This window comes from Heteronotia binoei, chromosome 4 (assembly GCF_032191835.1).
Source record: "Heteronotia binoei isolate CCM8104 ecotype False Entrance Well chromosome 4, APGP_CSIRO_Hbin_v1, whole genome shotgun sequence".
Taxonomy (NCBI): Eukaryota; Metazoa; Chordata; class Lepidosauria; order Squamata; family Gekkonidae; genus Heteronotia; species Heteronotia binoei.
In genome coordinates, this window is record NC_083226.1 from 147,991,519 (window position 1) to 148,012,139 (window position 20,621).

General features: G+C 42.7%; 1 protein-coding gene across 1 annotated transcript; it reads right to left on the reverse strand.

Moving 5' to 3' along the window:
* Window positions 1-4,614: 4,614 nt before the first annotated feature.
* LOC132569675 (granzyme A-like) lies at window positions 4,615-13,316 on the reverse strand. Its single transcript, XM_060235988.1, has 5 exons — window positions 13,243-13,316; window positions 10,823-10,961; window positions 9,145-9,286; window positions 8,032-8,304; window positions 4,615-5,160 (listed from the first exon to the last, which is right to left on the reverse strand). Exons 1-5 carry the CDS (start codon window positions 13,304-13,306, stop codon window positions 5,002-5,004), a joined length of 777 nt encoding a protein of 258 aa, XP_060091971.1. The 5' UTR covers window positions 13,307-13,316; the 3' UTR covers window positions 4,615-5,001.
* Window positions 13,317-20,621: the final 7,305 nt, after the last annotated feature.

Below are 20,621 nucleotides of genomic sequence, written 5' to 3' on the forward strand. Positions count from 1 at the left end.
TATTGTTTGAGGCAATATATTTTGAGTATATATTGAGGCAAGTATATTGTGCTAATAACCTTATTAACAGAATAATACTGGGTACTGATTGATTTTCATTATGTTAGTTATGAATTGATAATTCAATTGCTTTCACAAGGAGGTTTGGCTGCAGTTTGGCCATGGGGGGATTTGGGGAGGAGCATTCACATGACATCATCCCTTAATGGTGCGTTTCCCATGCTTTCTTAAGCTTTGCTGTAAACTTTCCTATACTCTGATTTTGCTATATGCAGATGACATTGTTTGGTGTAGTGGTTAAGTGTGGAGAGCCAGTTTGGTGTAGTGGTTAAGTGTGCGGACTCTTATCTGGGAGAACCGGGTTTGATTCCCCACTCCTCCACTTGCACCTGCTAGCATGGCCTTGGGCCAGCCATAGCTCTGGCAGAGGTTGTCCTTGAAAGGGCAGCTGCTGTGAGAGCCCTCTCCAGCCCCACCCACCTCACAGGGTGTTTGTTGTGGGGGAGGAAGGTAAAGGAGATTGTGAGCCGCTCTGAGACTCTTCGGAGTGGAGGGCGGGATATAAATCCAATATCTTCTTCTTCATTGTCCTTTTATTGAGGATGCTGCTAGGACTTTGAAGGGCATGTGATAGTTTTACTACATATTGTGGCAAAGATAATCTCACAATCAACTTTGATAAGACCAAAGTCTTGGCATTTGATAGTTTGTTCCGTGAGGGGAATAAAGTCAAGCAGATTAACAAATTTACTTATCTTGGGTTTGTATTTCAGGAAGCAAGATCTAATGCAGCATATTTTAATTTGACGACAAAGTGTGCTGAGAGAGCTACATATGCAGTTCTGAGACTCTTCTGCACCAAAGAGGAATCTTATGTACCTGCTGCTCTGAAGTTTTTTCAAGCTAAAGTAACAACTCAACTTCTTTAATGTATTTCAGCATTCTTTTGAAAAAATACAATCTAAATTTCTTTGAGCTATTTTACAGATCCCTCCTTGTGTTCCTAAGTCCCTTCTTTGACTAAAACCTGGACAAATGGGAACTACGGTGAGAATTCTGTTGGCCTTTCAGTGACTTGGAATACACAGAAATCCAAGAGGCCTTCTTCCCTTAATAATGTAAGATTTCCACCAGCCAAGATGGTTACACTTAGCTGAGGGTAGTCTAGAAAGAATGGGCCTTTCACCTGGTGCTCTATTGTCACAGAATATGGATCATGCAAAATTAGTATAAAATGCTTTAGGTTTAGTCAATATATCCAATATTCAAGTATGATTCTTTGTGTAAGGCATTGGTTCTAATTAATCCCTGAATTGTTAGGTAAAGGTAAAGGTATTCCCCTGTGCAAGCACCAGCCATTTCCGACTCTGGGGTGATGTCACATTACAATGTCTTCACGGCAGACATTTTACAGGGTGGTTTGCCATTGCCTTCCCCAGTCATCTATACTTTGCCCCCAGCAAGTTGGGTATTCGTTTTGCCGACCTCAGAAAGTTGGAAGGCTGAGTCAACCTTGAGTCGACTACCTGAACCCAGCTTCCTCTGGGATTGAACTCAGGTCGTGAGCAGAGAGCTCAGACTGCAGCACTGCAGCTTTACCACTCTGTGCCACGGGGCTCCTTCCCTGAATTTTTAGTGCAAGTTTAATGTGCAAACAGGTTGATTTGTCTATCAGCCACAGTAAGTGTTATTGGCCCTTCTCCCTCATGGTGTAATGTGTGTTTGTTGATTTATATGTCTTATTAGATTGTTCATTTTATGTAAACATTAGTTTAAATGCTGTTTTAATGCTGACAAGTTTTAACATTTTGATGTTGGCCACCTTGGGGGTAGAAAGCCAGCACAGAAATGTTTTAAATAAAAATAAATAAATAAAAAGGTTTCTAGAAAAAAGAGACCGGTGGGATTTTGGGGTTATTTGGGTGGATGATTATCTTCTGTGAAGTGTGAAGAAGCAGTGAGTTAAAGAAAAATGTTGGTATAGATGGATGGAAAGAATCTGAAACAGAACTGTGAGGAAACCCGGTTCTTTCTCACTCTTTTGTAGGGTTCATAACATGGTGACTTATAGCCACAGAAGTTTTCCATGAAATTCTGTCTGTGCTGAAATCTGTGGCAATGTTGAGAAAACCAGCAGTGATGACAGGGAGAAAGGAAAGCATGTTGGGTTTGTCCTGTGTCCCAGGAACATCAATTTGCCAGTCCTCAAACTTCAATCACCTTTTTCTTTTTTCTCTGTTTTTTCTTGATATTGACCTCAAAAGACAGAAGATCTTGCTCAGTGCTCCTTGTTTTCTATCATATGACATTTTGGGCTAATTTATACAAATAACCAAGGAATTAACTGTGTTATCTGATAGTTTGTTGTGTCAAATGCAATTCTACATAGGTGTCAATTCTTAAGGTCTCAAGGCAGTCCAAAGTGACTTGTAAGTTTAGTGGGGAAAAGACAAATGGCTGCAGATCTGCTTTCAACATTTCTGTTTGTTGCAGTCTATCCTCAGTTTCTCCCTAAAATTTAATTATTATACTACCACTGTGAGATTGCTGCATTCAGGAAGACATGAAATAGGGCTTTATTTTAGATGGTGTTTTGGTGAAGGTGACCTATTTTGGCCGACCTGCCTGTGTTTTTATTTTATATGTTGTTTTTATTCTGGTTGTCTTTTTTCTCTTGTTGATGGATGGTTATATTGGTTTTATGTGATTGCAACTTGGTGTTCCATTGTTAGCCACCTTGGGGAGGGATAGTGGCTCAGTGGTAGAGCATCTGCTTGGTAAGCAGAAGGTTCCAGGTTCAATCCCTGGCATTTCCAAGTAAAAAGGGTCCAGGCAAATAGGCGTGAAAAAGCTCATCTTGAGATCCTGGAGAGCCGCTGCCAGTCTGAGTAGACAATACTGACTTTGATGGACTGAGGGTCTGATTCAGTATAAGGCAGCTTCATATGTTCATATATGTTCATATGTTCACCTTGAGTCTAAAGATATAAAGTGGGACATGACTATTTTAAAATAAAGAAGTAATAAACTTCATTGTCCTCCTGCTCAACTTTATGGATTCTATATGTAATGGTCTACAAGTGGAAGCAGGTCAATGGGCCATCAGTTCTAGCTCTGTTCACATGTTACTGTGAATGCATGAGAATGCTGCCTGCCAACATGCATTCACTCTACAAATGAAACCAGTGACCAGTATCTAGATAAATGTGGGATTTGTGTCACATGTTCAGCTGCACATGTGTAGACTGTAGTACGTTAATTACTCAATGCACATCCAAAGAATTGTCAGCATATGCTTGCTAGTAAGACGACAGGCTGGAGTCAGATGCTTGATCTGTGACAGCTCCTGACAGCTTCCCTTATCTGGTTTAAACTGGTTCTGTCCAGCATATTGTGCCTATCCAAGATGACTCAGCACTGAGTGCTGATTGGTGCTTCTATATTGCTGTATGTATATATTGCCATGAATAGGCTGTACAGTTCATCTCTGCTCTCAGTCGTATTGTCTGGCGAAGCACTTTGTCATTGTGTACCAGCATAACTGTAAAACTTGTAAATAAATGTAAATAATTAGCACAAGTCAGTGTGCAACTGTTCCTGTCTATTATTAAGCCTCACAAATCCAGAGCATACCAGCAAATACGCCAACAAGAATAGTCAAGTGTCCACAGACTGTATATCCTCCATTTGTAAGTTATGACCATGGTTAGTGTACCAGGGCAATGCTCAGACACTGAAACTTCTGGTTTTTACTTCTCATAATTTTATACAAGTCTGCGGTTGACTCTAGGGATTCACTAGTGGAAGGTGCTCACTTTTCTTCATTTCCCTCCCCTGGTAGTCTTCCAACCAGACTGATAGCCACATGGAGGGGACAACTGTCTTCTCATTCCTCAACAGAACCTTGTTAATGAAAGGGGAAGACAGCCATTTTGACCCCTTCTCCTTCCCTGTTATTGCTTCCTGACCCATGTGACTATAACTCCATGTGACTTTTGAAAAACCTGTAATAAACTTTTGGGGGCTTGGAAGCATCTTGTAGAAGAAGGGAAATGTAGGAAAGGTCCACAAACATTGTGTTTCTTCTAACTTTGTAGAAACATAGACCTTATGTCTGTTGGCCACACTGTATTGACATTTTGATCTTCACATGATCATTAGATAAACACACAAGTAAAGTTTCTTGAAAGCCTATACTGCCTGAAAGTTAAAATGCTTTATTTTCTGGTGTCAATTGATGTTACCTACCTCTATATGCCCCCTCTGTCTTCCTTTTTCCCCTCCTTCCCTCCCACTGATGCCTCTCCCTGAGAAAACAATGTTTGGTTCCAGCTGCAGCATGGTACAGGCCACTACTTGAATTGACTGGTGCTGGTCACTGGGCTGGTCCCAGATGAGCAGAAGGAAACCATCAAGATTTGCTGGGATCACCTCACTTTCTCCTGTTTTCCTCCCCCACATCATTTCCTCTGTTCTTCCTCCCAGCAGTACCCACATTCTCATCTTTCGATACCTCTTTTTTCCCTTCCCATTCAACCATCTACCAAGCAACCCGGCAACCCAAGATTACTCCCTTAGTTCCCCATAAGTTAAAATAAGATGCAGAATACTAACTAGGGCTGCAATATTTAATTGCATAATTGGATAGATGAATCATGTCCATGATTAATTGCAAAGCATTTTTTCCCATGAAGGTACTATATTAAGTATTTAAAAGCTGAGCCATACACCCTGATTTAAGAAAGACATTCCTTCTACTGTAACGTATCTTCTGAGATGGTTACAGTAAGATATATTCATGCAGAATTTTAACTCACAATTACAGTGTTACTAATATGCAATTATATTCATTAATTGTTTGATTAGAACGTATACGACCAGTGCATTTTATTAATTGGGAAAGATTGCAATATTCATAATATACTTTTGCCTGAATGAAAGCAATTTGTAAAGGCCTGCCAAAATGGCAATTATCAGGAAAGGGAATCACAAAATTGATGTTCAGTCGCCTCCTATGATTTTATGTATCCACAAGAGATGGGTCTTTGTAAGCCGAGTGTAGACACCAGGGTATTGGGCTGTGCCACATTTTGATGGTTTTCCAAAGGATGTGATGCCTCTTTGTTCACCCTTGCATATCAAAGGACCACCAGAGTCACCCTGGCAAAAGAAGGAGAGATATAATATTAACATTTGCACAAGCTGGAACATGCCAAAGCCTTTTAAAGATTTGGCAGTTGTACCTGCCTCTCCTCTCTTTGGTACAAATACTGTTGCGTGCTTTCTCACTCTTATTTGGCTGGACTATTGTTGGAGTTATGACTATTTTGTGTATTATGTTTAAGAGATATTTTAAATTTGTTTATGAGATATTTTAAATTTTAAAATATGAGATGTTTTAAATTTGTTGTGTTTAATTGGATATGATTTGTTTATTGTTATTGCAATGTTTTAATGTTATAAACCACAAATTAAATTAAATTAAGACATTTTGGGAACAAATGTTGGTTAGAGAAACCCTTGATATCTTATTTGATGTAGTTTCGATGTCATCGCATTATCATAGTGTCCAGACTTGGTTGACAGAAGCAAGAATCTCTGATGTCTCCTTTGTCTTTGTACCAAAAATCGGACTGTGTGTTAAGTGCTGTCAAGCTGCTTCCACCTTGTGGTGACTGTATGAATTAATGCTCTCCAAAATATCCTGTTGTTAACAGCCTTGCTCAGGTCTTTCAAACTGAGGGCTGTGGCTTCCATGATTGAGTCAATTGATCTCATGTTGGGTCTTCCTCTTTTTCTCCTGCCTTCAGCTTTCCTCCTAGTAGTGTCTTTTCCAATGACTCTTGTCTTGGGCTACATAACAGGTGTCAAGCATGGTAAAATTCCATTGATAATTGATTGTTTTAGGGTCCTCCATAACACTGGTCTGTGAAATATCTTGGAGGACCAAGGTCTGTTAGCTCTGTTATTCTTTTCCCTCCTCCTTCTTGCTTATTGCTTGCAAAGTAGAAGTAGAGAGAAACAAAACTAACTTGAGAAGTAATCAGCACCTTCCCATACATTCCTGTTAGGGAGTGCGACACATCTGGGGAAAGCAAGGACAGAGTCCTGATAACACCATGAGAATGTAGACATTTATGATGATAGTTTATGTGTGAGAGCTATCCCTCGCCCCCACCTTTTGGAATCCTTTTGAAGTAAGCCTTAAAAGTGTTGTATCAATGTTTTTGTAGCATCACTCTCAAGAATCTGTTACACTGAAAGTATCAGTCTATCAATAAACGTAGTTTTGTATCAAGCTCGACTCGTCATTGAAACCGCATGCTTGACAACAGGATTGCAATACATTCCTTGTAAATAATTTCTTTACTCTGATGCTGGTTACTTCAATGCTGGGAAATCCATGATTGGGTTTCCAAGCCATTTTTATTTGTAAATAGTAACTCTGCATACAGCATAAGCCTGTGTCTTACATATTTTTCACAGTTAAACAAACAGCAGTTCTGCAGTGTGGTTAGAGGGGGGAACCATTAAATCATACTCATGATGCCCCCTTATACTCCATATGCCGATCAAGATCCATACACTGACTGGCAGCATCTCTCCAGGGTCTCACACAGAGGTCTTTCACATTGCTGGCTACCTGATCCTTTTCACTGAAGATGTTTGAACTGGAACTTTCTGCAGATGCTGAGCCATGGCCTTCCCCCTGCAGTGGCTCTGATCCAAACCTGTGGCTGCAATTGCAGTTACTGCTCACATTATCTAACAGACCTCCCCGCTTCTGACCAACTATTTGGATGGCTAGATATCAGGCCTCCAGGTATGACATCTATGACATTCATGATATCTATATCTTAAATCTATAAAATGTGTTGTACCATCTATGCCGCGTATTTTGATTGTTTGTTGATTGTTTTATGGATTTATTGTTGGATTTTACTGTTTTACTGTTTTATCATGTTTGTGATCCGCCCTGAGCCCATTACAGGGAAAGGCAGACTTTAAATCTACTAAATAAATAAATAAAATCCTTAAGAGACCCTGTAAAGGAACTCCTAATCTGGTCCCAAATAATCATAACTGATTACAAGTACTATACATACCATTTAAAATGGATAAAAGGTTAGGTGCAATTTTAATGGCAAAGACTGATGCAGCATATTTCATCAGTCCTAGCAAGCTCTTTGCATGCAGTGCAGTTTGCCAGCTAACTGAACACTGAATCAACAAGAATTTTGGTTCTTGCTTTATATGTCAGTTTGCCCAACTTTTGAAAAGAAATGCATCCATTGATGTTGCACTAATATACCTATATAATGCACACATATGTCCATTATTTTTTTTCCAAAAATAATTTAAAAACTGCTGTGGTGGTGTTTTGGACCTATTATATATCCCATATACAATCAATGAGGAACTAAAACCGATGAGAAACTGAAGTTACAGGCCTACATTAAATCATTATATATTTGAAGTAGTGTCCAGAATTACTGCTTGAGAGAAAATATGTGGGTACAATTTAGTGGTTTCGTAATACAATTAGTTAAAGTCCAAATGCTGTATACTGTTAATTTCAAAGTGTTCTTACTGATTTCTTTTATAGAACAGTTATTTGTTGTCAAGCAAAATGTACTGGAAATACTTATCACTATATAGGAGAAAAAATAGGACCAAATGCTGCTTTCTTAGCCCAGAAAGTTTATGGGGCAGAAACCTTATAAATAAGATTGTGAGAGCTGTGAACTGTGGCACTGGCATTTGGAAGTGGGCCCCTGGTTTGTAAATAGGGTTTTCCAGGTCTGTGCTGGAAAATACCTGGAGACTTTGGAGGTGGATCCAGGAGACAGCGGGGCTTGGGGAGGGGAGGGACCTCAGCATGGTACAGTGCCATAGAGTCCACCCTTCAAAGCAGCCATTTTCTCCAGGGGATCTGATCTCTGCCAGCTGGAGATCAGTTGTAAAAGCGGGAGATCTCCAGGCCCCACCTAGAGGCTGGCAATATTATTTATAAATCATTCTCGTTCTTACCTTACATGTATCTCTCTTTCCTTTCTTGTCACCAGCACATACCATGTTCAGTGTGACAACTGGATTGGAATTGTAGTGTTTCATGTCATTGCAGATGCTCCTCTCAAAGACTGTGACATTCGCTTCATGCAGCGTATCGGAGGCTTTTCTGTCTTTGTTATGAGTAATGCCCCATCCAGCTACAAGACACTGTGTGCCTGCTTTGAGATCTTTGTAAATATTAGTAAGCTTAATGGTCTTCACGTATTGGTTGAGTTTTGCTGTTCTGTTGAGCTAAAGGAATAATAAATCCCAGAAGTGATAAAAAAGTTTACTTCTTAAGATTTTATGCTACAATACTATTTTTTTTTTTTGCAATATTCCTTGTTGTTTGTCACACACACACACAAAAAGGAAAAACAGAAGAAAATGGTAGACTTCAAGAGTGTTTACCCTTGATGGACACCCAGATAAAAATCCATAGAAGGTACTGGCAGTTGTGGATTTTTCCACAGTGGTAATTTGTAACCTGGGGGAACTTTCTTCTTGTGTGCAGGCACATGTGGATTAATATTCAAGAGAGTTAGGGGACTGCACTAAGGAGGCAGCAAAATCACCTGCCTATCGCATCCACAGAGTGGACAATTGCAAAAGAGGGAGGAGGAGACCATTTTGTTCTGTCCTCCCAGTCCACATTGCTATTAATTTTTGGGTTCCACAATCCCAGGAATTACCGTAACTTTCCCAAAATTGAAATGGAGTGATAGGGGATATTCCTTGCACCAAGACTACCAAGTGAATGACAATGATGACTTAGTAAATTGTATCTTATAAAGAACTCTTTATTATCCTTACTGTTGGTATGTGTAGGATAATCTATAACAGACTTTATGAAAACAATATCCACTGAAAACTTGTCAGCTGAACCAGAGAGCTGAGACACTTATAGATATTGCTAATAATATAATTGTAAAAGTAAACTCTAGTTTCCATGTGAATGACTACTTCAGTTTCAGTCAGTTTAATTTGGTGGTAAAATATATTACTCATATGGCAAGCAGGATGAGTTTCTGAAATTTCTTATAAAAATAAGAAGCATTTATTGTATATGTATGTGTTGTTTTAAAAATGTACCTGGAGAAGCATAATGTCGTTGTCCATGGTGTCCCAATTAAAGCATGGGGAGGGTACCGATTTAACAATTTTAAAAATCTGCTGGGTTTCTTCTTTCTTAGATAATGAATGAGCTCCAAGAATGATTTCAGGATTACTGCCCCTGAGAAGACAAAATGACACTGATAACATAAAGGGTGACCAAAGTTTCATTTCTCATCAGTGCTGTACTAGTACTTCCTTTCTGATAAATTCTTCACAGTGAACTTTGTGTTGTTCACTGCCTGAATCTCTCTGCCATCTCCACTCATATGCTCTCATATGTTGGGAAAGACTTTCTTTTTCTGCCTGAGATCTTAGCAAACTGCTGTCAGAGTAAATACTGAGCTAGTTGAACCAATGCAGGCCCACAAATATAAGGCAACTTCAGTGTCTGTATGCACATTTGTCACTATATGCTTCTGAAAGGCTGACCCCCAGTGTAGATTGTGAAATCAACACAAGAAGCTTGGAGTTCATATTACTAGATGGCATACTCACCCTTTAACTTTCTCCAATTTCAAATATTAAAATCACCAGTTTCAATCTGCAGTCACACACTCTAAATAATGCACTTTCAATCCACTTTTAATGCACTGGCATAATCCAGTGAACTGGCATAATCCAGTTGGAACGTGTCAGGTGTTTACACAAATAGTACTCTCAAGGAGTGTGAAATAAACTAGGCCACACTTCATCTCTGTGGTGGACTCAAGGATGCAGTTGTGACAGAGAGTATTCCACTTTCCCCCCCATTCCAATCAGACCAATCAAATCTGAAACACTGAATGGAGTGCTGGAGGGGATTTCTTAAAACCTGAGGTGGTTTGTAATATCCAACTATTGACTGAAGGGAGTGAGTTTGAGTGAGAAGGGATAGAAGGTATCCTGAGACAGGCAGGGAGTCCAACTTTTTAGAGTATTGGTTTACACAAGCAGGGTTGGGCGCTGTTCCTGAAAAAGCAGTAAAGAATTAAAACTTGTCTGTTTATTGTTTTCAAGTTTGGGACTCCTGGCAAACATGCAAAAAGCACCTTCCATGGCTGAGAACTTATACCATCTATAGCAGGGATGGTCAAACTGCGGCTCGGGAGCCACATGTGGCTCTTTCACATATATTGTGTGGCTCTCAAAGCCTCCCCTGCCCTATTGGCTGCCTTGGAAAACGCATTTGTCTCTTTAAATCACTTCTCTAAGCAAAGCCAGCTGGCAGCTTGAAGAATGCATTTAAAGTTAAAGTTGCTTTCTTTCCATCTCTCCCTCCCCTATTTTCCTTCCTTCCTTCCTTCCTTCCTTCCTTCCTTCCTTCCTTCCTTCCTTCCTTCCTTCCTTCCTTCCTTCCTTCCTTCCTTCCTTCCTTCCTTCCTTCCTTCCTTCCTTCCTTCCTTGTCTTGTGGCTCTCAAACATCTGACATTTATTTTATGTGACTCTTACATTAAGCAAGTTTGGCCACCCCTGATCTATAGTAACGGAATGGAAAGGAAATAAGGATCACACTTACAAGCTGAATAAAACTTGAGTGTGTTTGTTATCTCTGACTCCATTGCTCTTATCATGACTTATATACCACAGTAGGATCCATAGGATACGGTCTTGTTCATGAACAATTATGTCCAGCAATATTTGGCAAACAACAACAAAACAGAAATCCAGACTTACACATTACAATGAGCAGCTGTTAAAACCCAGCTTTCCTTGACCAAAGTTCCTCCACAGTAGTCTTTTCCTTTGATTAGGGCCATGAAAGGTCTTGAATGGGGAGATGATTCTTTCCCTCCAATTATACTGGCACTTTGACCTAAGCAGGAACAAGCCGTGCCAATCAGGTTGCATTCTACAGGTTAATTTGTTAACAACATTGCAAAGTCGTATAATAATGGAAAGGAAGCCCATGCAACCCGTGATCTGCCAGACAGAACTGCTCACCAGTTGTATTTTTTCAATCCCAAGCAGACAAAAAAAAAAAAAGGTTTATTGATAGGCTGCTGTACATGGCTGACAGGCCTGAATTGGCTTTCTGGGCCTTTTTTGGTTTCCAGTCTCCATATGGGGCCTGGAGAGCTCCCAGAATTACAACTGATTAGCTGAGATCCATCTTCTCCCCCAAACTCCACATTCTCAAGGCTCCACTGATAAAATCTCCAGGAATTTTGCAACCCAGAGCTGACAATCCTGTCGTTGAAGTCCTGTGCACTGTCACTTCAGGTGTAGACCAAGTAATTCTGCATAGGACTGCTTGCACAGGGGACTACCTTTTTTTAAGGTGCTGCAAGACTCCTTTGATATTTGTATGCAGCAGAATAATGTAGCTATCTGCATTACCGATCACATATATAACACTAAAAGGTAAAGGTAGTCCCCTGTGTAAGCACCAGTCACTTCCGACTCTGGGGTGACGTTGCTTTCACAACGTTTTCACGGTAGTCTTTTTATGGGGTGGTTTGCCATTGCCTTCCCCAGTCATCTACACTTTCCCCCCAGCAAGCTGGGTACTCATTTTACTGACCTCAGAAGGATGGAAGGCTGAGTCAACCTGGAGCCTGGTGTTCTCTCTCTCTTTCACTGGAGAGAACACCAGTGAAAGAAAATGTTTGAGGAGGACAAAGGAATTATGGGAAGGGAATTCCATAATTTTGGTGCCATGACCAAAAACGTCCTTTCTTGAGGAGCCACCAATTTAGCCCCAGCTGGTGGAGACACCCAAAGTAGTGCCTTTGCAGATGACCATAGTGATTGAGTAGGTCTGAAAGGGAAGAAGCAGTCCTTAAGGTATGCTGGCCCTAAGCCATATAGAGTTTTAAAGGTCAATACCAGCACCTTGAGTTGGGCCTGCAAGCAAATTGGGAGCCAATGTAGGTGGAACAAGACTAGAGGGATATGGTCCATATGACCCATCCCAGCCAGCATTCTGTATCAATCGAGTTTCCAGACACACTTAAAGCAACATTGCAATACTCTAATCTAGATGTAAAGAGTGGCAAGAACTTTTTCTTTCTAGGAAAGGTTATAGCTTGATCACCAACCAAAGCTGGTGAAAAGTGCTGCTGACCACCTTGCTACCAGCTTATCCAAGAGGAGACCAGTTCCAGTAGCATGGCCAAGCTATAAATCTGTGAAGAAGAAGAAGAAGAAGAAGAAGAAGAAGAAGAAGAAGAAGAAGAAGAAGAAGAAGAAGAAGAAGAAGAAGAAGAAGAAGAAGAAGAAGAAGAAGAAGAAGAAGAAGAAATTTGATTTATATCCTGCCCTATACTCTGAATCTGAGTGGTCACAATCTCTTTTACCTTCCCCCCCGCACACACAACAGACACCCTGTGAGGTAGGTGGAGCTGAGAGAGCTTTCACAGCAGCTGCCCTTTCAAGGACAACTCCTACAAAAGCTATGGCTGACCCAAGGCCATTCCAGCAGCTGCAAGTGGAGAATCAAACCCAGTTCTCCCAGATAAGAGTCCGCACACTTAACCACTACACCAAACTGGCTCTCTGAACTACATTCAGGCTAAGGCTATGGTTACACAAGCAGTTTGAGCCAATATCATTGTGACACCTTTGCAGATATAAAGAGCACAATCAGACAACAGAACAACATCTGCCTTTTGTGTCCCAGTCATCAGCACCCAGGTCCAGCGCATCCTGGAAGAGGAGTTTGCTGACCCTGGGGAAAGTCCAGTCTTTACATATGCCAGTGCTTCCAACCCTGCATTTCCCAATGTCTGAACCCCCTTATTGCGAAGTCAAGCTGTTGGGAAGTCTAAAGCAGCTTTATGGGTTCATGTGTACCTGGGATAAAGGTGCAATTCCAGGCCAATTGCTGGGTCCCGAAAATAGTATGGGGAGAACACTGAAGCCCTTTCTCTACACATTACATGGTCCTGATTCCCCATGCATGGGAACTGAGAATAACCTGAAATTCTTATCTGACATCTGATGCAAGGCAGGGGGAACCCCCAGCCCAACCTGTATACTCCATAATATCAGTATTTTGCTACATACTGGGCAGACCATAGAAAGCACAGACCTATTTCAGAAGGTTGCAATTGACAGTCCAGACATGGGTCCAGATACAACATGAAAGTACTCACCTTTGGGAATCTCCATAAGCAAAATGGTAGCAGAGAAATATAAGACAAAGACAAGCTCCATCATTAGTGCTTTGTGTTTCTCCCCAATTAAGTACCTAATATATACTGAGAACATAAAGGAAGTGGGCTTTGTGCTATGACTGTTCTTTCAGAAACAGAAAGATGAAACACCCCCAGTGTGGCCTTCGAGCTTTCTAGAGAAGGGTGTCATTTCTAGGCATTGGAGAGTGCCTGTTCTGTAACTGACTCACTTGGCTGGCTGGCTTTAGCAGGCTTGATGCTGTTTCAATGTGTGCGCGGTCTGCTATATATGAATATTTCCTGTAACATCTGTATATTTTATATTGGTGTGAAAAACTGAGGTGACAAATACTGCAAGAGGAAGAAACATTTTGGGTGGGTGATAATTGCCTACTGAGTCAAAGTAAAGCTTTTTTTTAAATGGATAGGGAAGGTGATATAGGTAAAGAAAGACTTATGGAAAGAAGGGTAACTAGAGACTTGGTTGTAGGGTGTAGACCAGTTGTGGGGAACCTTTTTTCTGCCAAGGGCCACTTAGAAACTTATAACATCATTCGCAGGCCAGCAGGAATTCATTAGCATATTAGGCCATATCCCCTGATATTAGCATATTAGGCACTGCCATCTGGGATAATCAAGTGGAAGTTGAATTGGTGGAAGCTGGCTCCCACCCTCCACCCCTCCTTCCCTCCCTTCATGCAGAAACTGCCGCTGCTCCCACCAGACTCAAGGCACCCAAATACCCCACCAACCGTCCTTCACAACACCCACCACTCAGAACATAAGAGAAGCCATGTTGGATCCGGCCAATGGCCCATCCAGTCCAACATTCTGTTACACAGTGGCCAAAAAACCTCCAAGTGCCATCAGGAGGTTCACAAGTGGGGCTAGAAGCCTTTCAACTTTGCCCCCTTCCTAGCACCAAGAATACAGAGCATCACTGCCCCAGACAGTTCCAGTAATATGCTGTGGCTAATAGCCACTGATGGATCTCTGCTCCATATTTTTATCCAATCCCCTCTTGAAGCTGGCTATGCTTGTAGCCACCACCACCTCATGTGGCAGTGAATTCCACATGTTAATCACCCTTTGGGTGAAGAAGTACTTCCTTTTATCCGTTTTAACCTGTCTGCTCAGCAATTTCATCGAATGCCCACGAGTTCTTGTATTGTGAGAAAGGGAGAAAAATACTTCTTTCTCCATTCCATGCATAATTTTGTAAACCTCTATCATGTCACCCCCCCAGTCGACGTTTCTCCAAGCTAAAGAGCCCCAAGCGTTTTAACCTCTCTTCATATGGAAAGTGTTCCAAATCTTTAATCATTCCAGTTGTCCTTTTCTGGGCTTTTCCCAATGCTATAATATAATATCCAGAGAGAGAGAGAGAGAAATAAAGGGAGATAAAGAAATGAGAGGGAAGAAAAGAAATGAAAGGAAATAAAGAAAGGGGAAGAAAGGTGGGGGTAAGAAATGGAAATAAAGAGAAATAAAGAATTAGGGAGGGGGAAGAAAAGAAAATAGCAGCCCAGCCTGGAAATCGCCACTGGCTGGGTGGGGAGGCCGGCACACAGCCCAGCCTGGAGAACGCTGCCGGCTGGGTGGGGAGGCCAGCCTCCCTGCCAGTGGCGTCACTGGGGTGGGTTGCACCCTGGGGCCAAGTGCGTGGGTTGCACCCTGGGGCCAAGTCGGTTGCACCCTGGGGCCAAGTGTGCCGGACTCGGAGGGAAGAGCAGCAGTCCTCGTGCGCTGCCCAGAGGTGCTAAATCCCTCGCGTTCGAACAAAGGAAGCCTCCGCCTGGAGAAGCCGAAAGATTTGGGGACGGTAACCGTCCCGAAACTTGAGGAGAGGCGCTGCTCGTCCTGCAAACTACTTCTTCCATCAGTCCGTCCCTCCCAAGGCGCTGGCGGCGGCGCGGGCTTGTGCAAGACCAGTTGCTAGCCGAGAGCGGCGGCTGGGGGAGCTCAGCGCACCTGGCGAGAACCAGCGAGAAAGAAGCCCGCTTCGGGTCCTCGTCGCCTGCCCCCTCCTCCCCCGCCGCCAGAAGCAGCGCCTGCGGTGCGGAGTCTTCAGCACTGGCGCTCATGCGCACTGCCGGCAATGCTCCTGCGCTACCCCTCACCCGCTCCTCCTCTTGCTGCTGCGAGCGCGGCCGATGCCGCCTGTTTTCCTCCTGCGTGAGGGACTCCCTCGCTCTCTGCCTGCCTGCCCCCTTCCCTTCCCTCCTGCGCCCCGCGCGTCTAAAGCCTCCTTTCCCTCGCTGGTTGGCTCGCAACGTCCTCCCTTCCCTGGTTTGCCTGCTCGCCCTCTGATGCCTGCCTGCGGAGAGCTGCGCTTTCCTCTTCCCTCTTGGCCTTCTCTCGCTTCGCCACTGCCTTGAAAGAGCCTCCCCGCGTCTCCCGCCAATAAAGACTGTGATTGCTTGCCGCCTGCTGCCTTCAAAGAGCCCTAGGGGGCCAATGAGAATGCTCTAGGGGGGGCCAATGGCCCCCTTGGCCCTGCCCTAGTGACGCCTCTGCTCCCTGCCCAACTGGTGGTGATTTCCGAGCCGGGCTATGCGCTGCCCCCCCCCCAGCCAGTGGCCTCCCTGGGCCCAGCTGGCTGGCGGGAATTGCAGCACCCCCGGCCCAGGGATCACCAACGGCCAACTGGGAATGGGGAGGCCGGTGTGCAGCCCCGCAGTCACTGCCAGCCAACTGGGCCAGGGAGGCCGGCGCACAGCATGGCCTGGAGATCCCCATGGGCCAGCTGGGCCTGGGGAGGCTGCTGCTGACCAGTCTGAGGGGTCTCACGGGCCGTAAACGGCCCGCAGACTGGAGTTTCCTCACCCCTGGTGTAGACACTAGAGCAGGGGTGACCAAACTTGCTTAATGTAAAAGCCTCATAGAAGAAACATCAGATGTCTGAGAGCTGCAAGATGTGAATGTCAGATGTTGGAAGGAAGGAAGGAAGGAAGGAAGGAAGGAAGGAAGGAAGGAAGGAAGGAAGGAAGGAAGGAAGGAAGGAAGGAAGGAAGGAAAATAGATGGGGAAGAAGTGGAAAGATAGCAACTTTAACTTTAAATGCATTCTCCAAGCTACTGGCTTGACTTGGTTTGGATAAGTGATTTAAAGAGATAAATGCCTTTTCCAAGCTATCTTGATGGTGTGGTTCCATTTCTTTTCTAGTAAACTTGGTAGTGCAACTGCAGTGATTCATACTTGATTTCAGTGAAATACTGGGAGAAACTTAACATAACTCAACCACTTTTGATAAACTACATTTCCTAGGATGAACCTACATCTTACAAAATACTCATTACTGCTGGGGGTAGGTTACACAAGGATGTTAAATATTGCTCCAACCATACTCAGCTGTGCCTTTTTTCTAGTGACCATGATGCTAGGAAACTTTAACCTTCCTCCCCATATCACTTTTGCTTCTTCAGTTCACCTTGTGGTGATACTCTTGATTCCATTTGAGAAACCATATCACTACAATGGGCCAGTTTGAGGAACAGAAATTGGGAACAGCTTGAGGAAGAGAAATTGCCATGGGAGGGAAGGCTGAAGCTGCTTCTATTCACATACCATTGTGGCAAAGTGAAAAGGGCACATGTGAATCTGGGAAATGCACAATTTCAGTTGATACATCTGATGCAAAGACATCATGAAGTCTCTAAGCAAATGCTAGGACTTTGTAAATGTGTAGTCTTGCCCTTTTGTACTTGTTAATTCTCTCAAGGAGAGATCTGATTGGGAAACTACACATTAAGAGAAAGTGGGGTGGTGGTGGAGGTTAATCTAATGGTTTTACATATTATCAGGTGGACATCAGGAAGAAGGTGCCAGATGCAGAGTTGGAGGCTTTTTCTTTTCTGATGTTAATGGAGGAAATTTAGATCCACCAATGTTGGAATGGCATGAAACAGATACAGATGAAGCCACTATTAAAATCCTCCCTGTTAGAAAGGGCATCTTAGGGTGAAGTTATGAATGACAAGTTATAATAACTTAGGGCCAGTATGCATGACACTTGTTGGACCAGTCCGCAGGTGCCCTGTGCACAACTAAACTCACAGGCCTACATAGCTCAAAGGAAAAGGGCTCATTTGCTCAGCAATGTAAAGGGAGTGCTGTGACAGGGGAGAAAAGAGCTTATGGTTTTCCGCCAACTTCACATTTGTTCATGGAAAGAGCAGTGGGCTGTTCTGTCTTCAGCTGTAGAGTCCTGAGACAAACTATCGCCTTCTCAGGAGCAGGGAGTCTTTACAGTAATGGGGGGGGGGGTCTGGCCTTCAGAGCAGTACAGAGGTCAAAATCACAGTCTGGATTTTGCTGGTCCACATTTGCAAGTTAAACATCAGCAGCACAATGGCCATGCAAACTGATTTCTGGTTTGGAGGCCAGGAACAGAGGCCACTAGCCTGGTGATTGCCGTTGCTCAGCCTTTCTGCTGTTCCCACCAGGTGGAGGGAGAACATGGAGAAAGGATAGTCTGGGATAGTGTTCCATCTAAGCTGAGTTAGTGTGAGCTAGCTCACAGATTTTTAGCCTCCAGCTCACAGATTTTGTCTTAGCTCAGGAAGGATGACCTCAGAGCACAATAATTTATGCAGTAGCAAACAATTTTAATGCCAGTAGCTTACAAAGTAGAATTTTTGCTCACAAGACTCTGCAGCTTAGAGGGAACATTGGTCTGGGGTCTGCCCTATGACGAAAGGGACAGCAGTGTCTTGAGATGAGGATTCAAGAGCAACCCCTGGCATTCATGGACTTTTAGGAACATTACCAGACTGGTCTCATGCTTTATTCTCTGCTCTAGATTGATAAAGCAGTGGGAGGAAAAGGTGGGGCCAATGGCATTATTACCATGATATCATGTCCAGGTGAGCACCAGATGTGGAACTCCCATACTTTCTATGGTAAATACCACAGAGGTGGGGGAATCCCTAGAGCATCATGGACACCTTGATGTCTCTTCCAGGTGCTCATGCAAATATGACATGCTCTTTTCTCCCTCCCCACCTTGAAACTTGAAACATTCTTGCAATTCCAGGAGATGAGTTACCATTATTCCTGGAATTTATTCTGAGTCACTTCAGGTATACCTAAGCTGACCCAATAGGGCAATTTTGGGGTGTATTTCCAGCTCTGGTATAATCAACTGAACACCCCTAGATCCACATTCAGCTCACGCCTGGGGACTGACTTCACAGAATGTACATCTGATTACAGAAACTTAAAGAAGACATGAGGAAAACTGTAGTGTATAATTAGGCCTTGAGTCTTTTGAGGAAACCCAAGTGGCTTACAACATTGTTCTCCTTTCCTCATTTTATCCTCCCGTACACTAGAGGAAATGCATCTTCAAAAGTGGTTCCTGCTAGATATGTCAACACATAACGAAAATATTTCATTCAGAATGATAGTATGGTTAATATTCAAATATATGTGGCTGCATTCATGAATTAATAGATTAATTAGAGAACACTCAATGAATTGACTACTCTTTCAACATTTGCTTGACAGCCTTGATATATTTGCCTGATACACATGGCAAATAGGCTTATCTGCCTGGCCACCAAAGCAGTCTTCCACTCAAGGGGGAGATGATGTCACCTATATGGCAAGATTACTGTGTCTCTAGCACTGTAGGACTTTATGGTCCAAACTTTATGGTCTTGTCTTTGAAGAGGTACATTATTTAATATTCTGCAGCAGTATGAGTCTAAGAAAAGTAAAGTAATTCATAGATTTCCTAGTGTGTCATGGAAGCAATTAGCAACATGATATGTGATGGAGTTTGTGGCCTGCTTGAGGAAACTGTTGATACCCTGTGAGTTTGCAGATTCTTCACAGGAAACTAGCCAAAGACATAGATTTGAGGTCTGTAGTGATGACTTTGTTTACAGCCAGACACAAAAATGATCTCTCTTGGCCCCAAACCACAGATGCTGAGGAACTGTTTGAAGCGGTTATGTTCAGTCATTGAAGTCTGTACCTTTGAAACCCAGAGGCCTTCTCTAAAGGTCATTACAGAAGAACAGATATCCTAAGTGTAGTCTAGGATGCTTTTCAAGCCTAGTGCTTAACTACATTTAAATTTCCTTAAAATAACTGTTTCTAGGTCCATACTGTTCCTCTTTTCCTTCTGCTCGCACCAAAGCATGTCAGCATAGCTGAAGAAAGCACTTTTCAGAATGTTCATCATGCTGCTTAATCAATACATTTAAAGAATGTATGGGAGTTTAAAGAAAAAATTTTCCTCCAATTGTCTCCTTATGCAATGTCAGCTGGGTTTTAAGTGACTGAGCAAAAGAATTAGCTAACAGGGGAAGAATTCTCAAACAGTAGAAGTTATTACATGAGTGACTGCTTACAAAGTCATTGGATCAAAAATTACAGTTCTTTAATGTCACCATAACTAAAATACTTCAGAAACACAGAGCTGTATATACAAGCTGGGGGAAAGACTACACATTCTTTTAGTTCTGTGCTTTGATAATCTCATATACTTAGCACATGGAAAAGAAAACATGAAGCTGAAAAAGAAGGCAACTAAAATAATGAAGGGGTCAAAGCACCTTTCCTGTGAGGAAAGGCAAAAGAGTCTGGTAATTTTCAGTTTAGATAAAAGGTGACTAAGGGTGGGGCATGACTGAGTTTGATACAATTATGCATGATGTGGAGAAAGTGGATAAAGAGAGCTTTTTCTCCCTCTTCCACAATATTGGGACACTCAGCAAAGTAAATGGGCAATAGGTTCAGGGCCAACAAAAGGAAATACTTTTCTCAACATGTAATTTAATAGTGGGATTCATTGTCTTTGGACATAGTGATAGCAACAAGTTTAGATGGCTTTAAGAGGGAAATCAATTAAGGATCATTGGGCTGATCCAGCAGGCTTCTTAAGAACATAAGAGAAGCCATGTTGGATCAGGCCAATGGCCCATCCAGTCCAACACTCTGTATCACACAGTGGCCAAAAAATATGTACACACTGTAGCTAATAGCCACTGATGGACCTCTGCTCCATATTTTTATCTAACCCCCTCTTGAAGCTGTCCATGCCTGTAGCAGCCACCACCTCCTGTGGCAGTGAATTCCACATGTTAATCACCCTTTGGGTGAAGAAGTACTTCCTTTTATCCATTTTAACCTGACCACTCAGCAATTTCATCAAATGCCCACGAGTTCTTGTATTGTGAGAAAGAGAGAAAACGACTTCTTTCTCTACTTTCTCTATCCCATGCATTATCTTGTAAACCTCTATCATGTCACCCCGCAGTCGACATTTCTCCAAGCTAAAGAGCCCCAAGCGTTTTAACCTTTCTTCATAGGGAAAGTGTTCCAACCCTTTAATCATTCTAGTTGTCCTT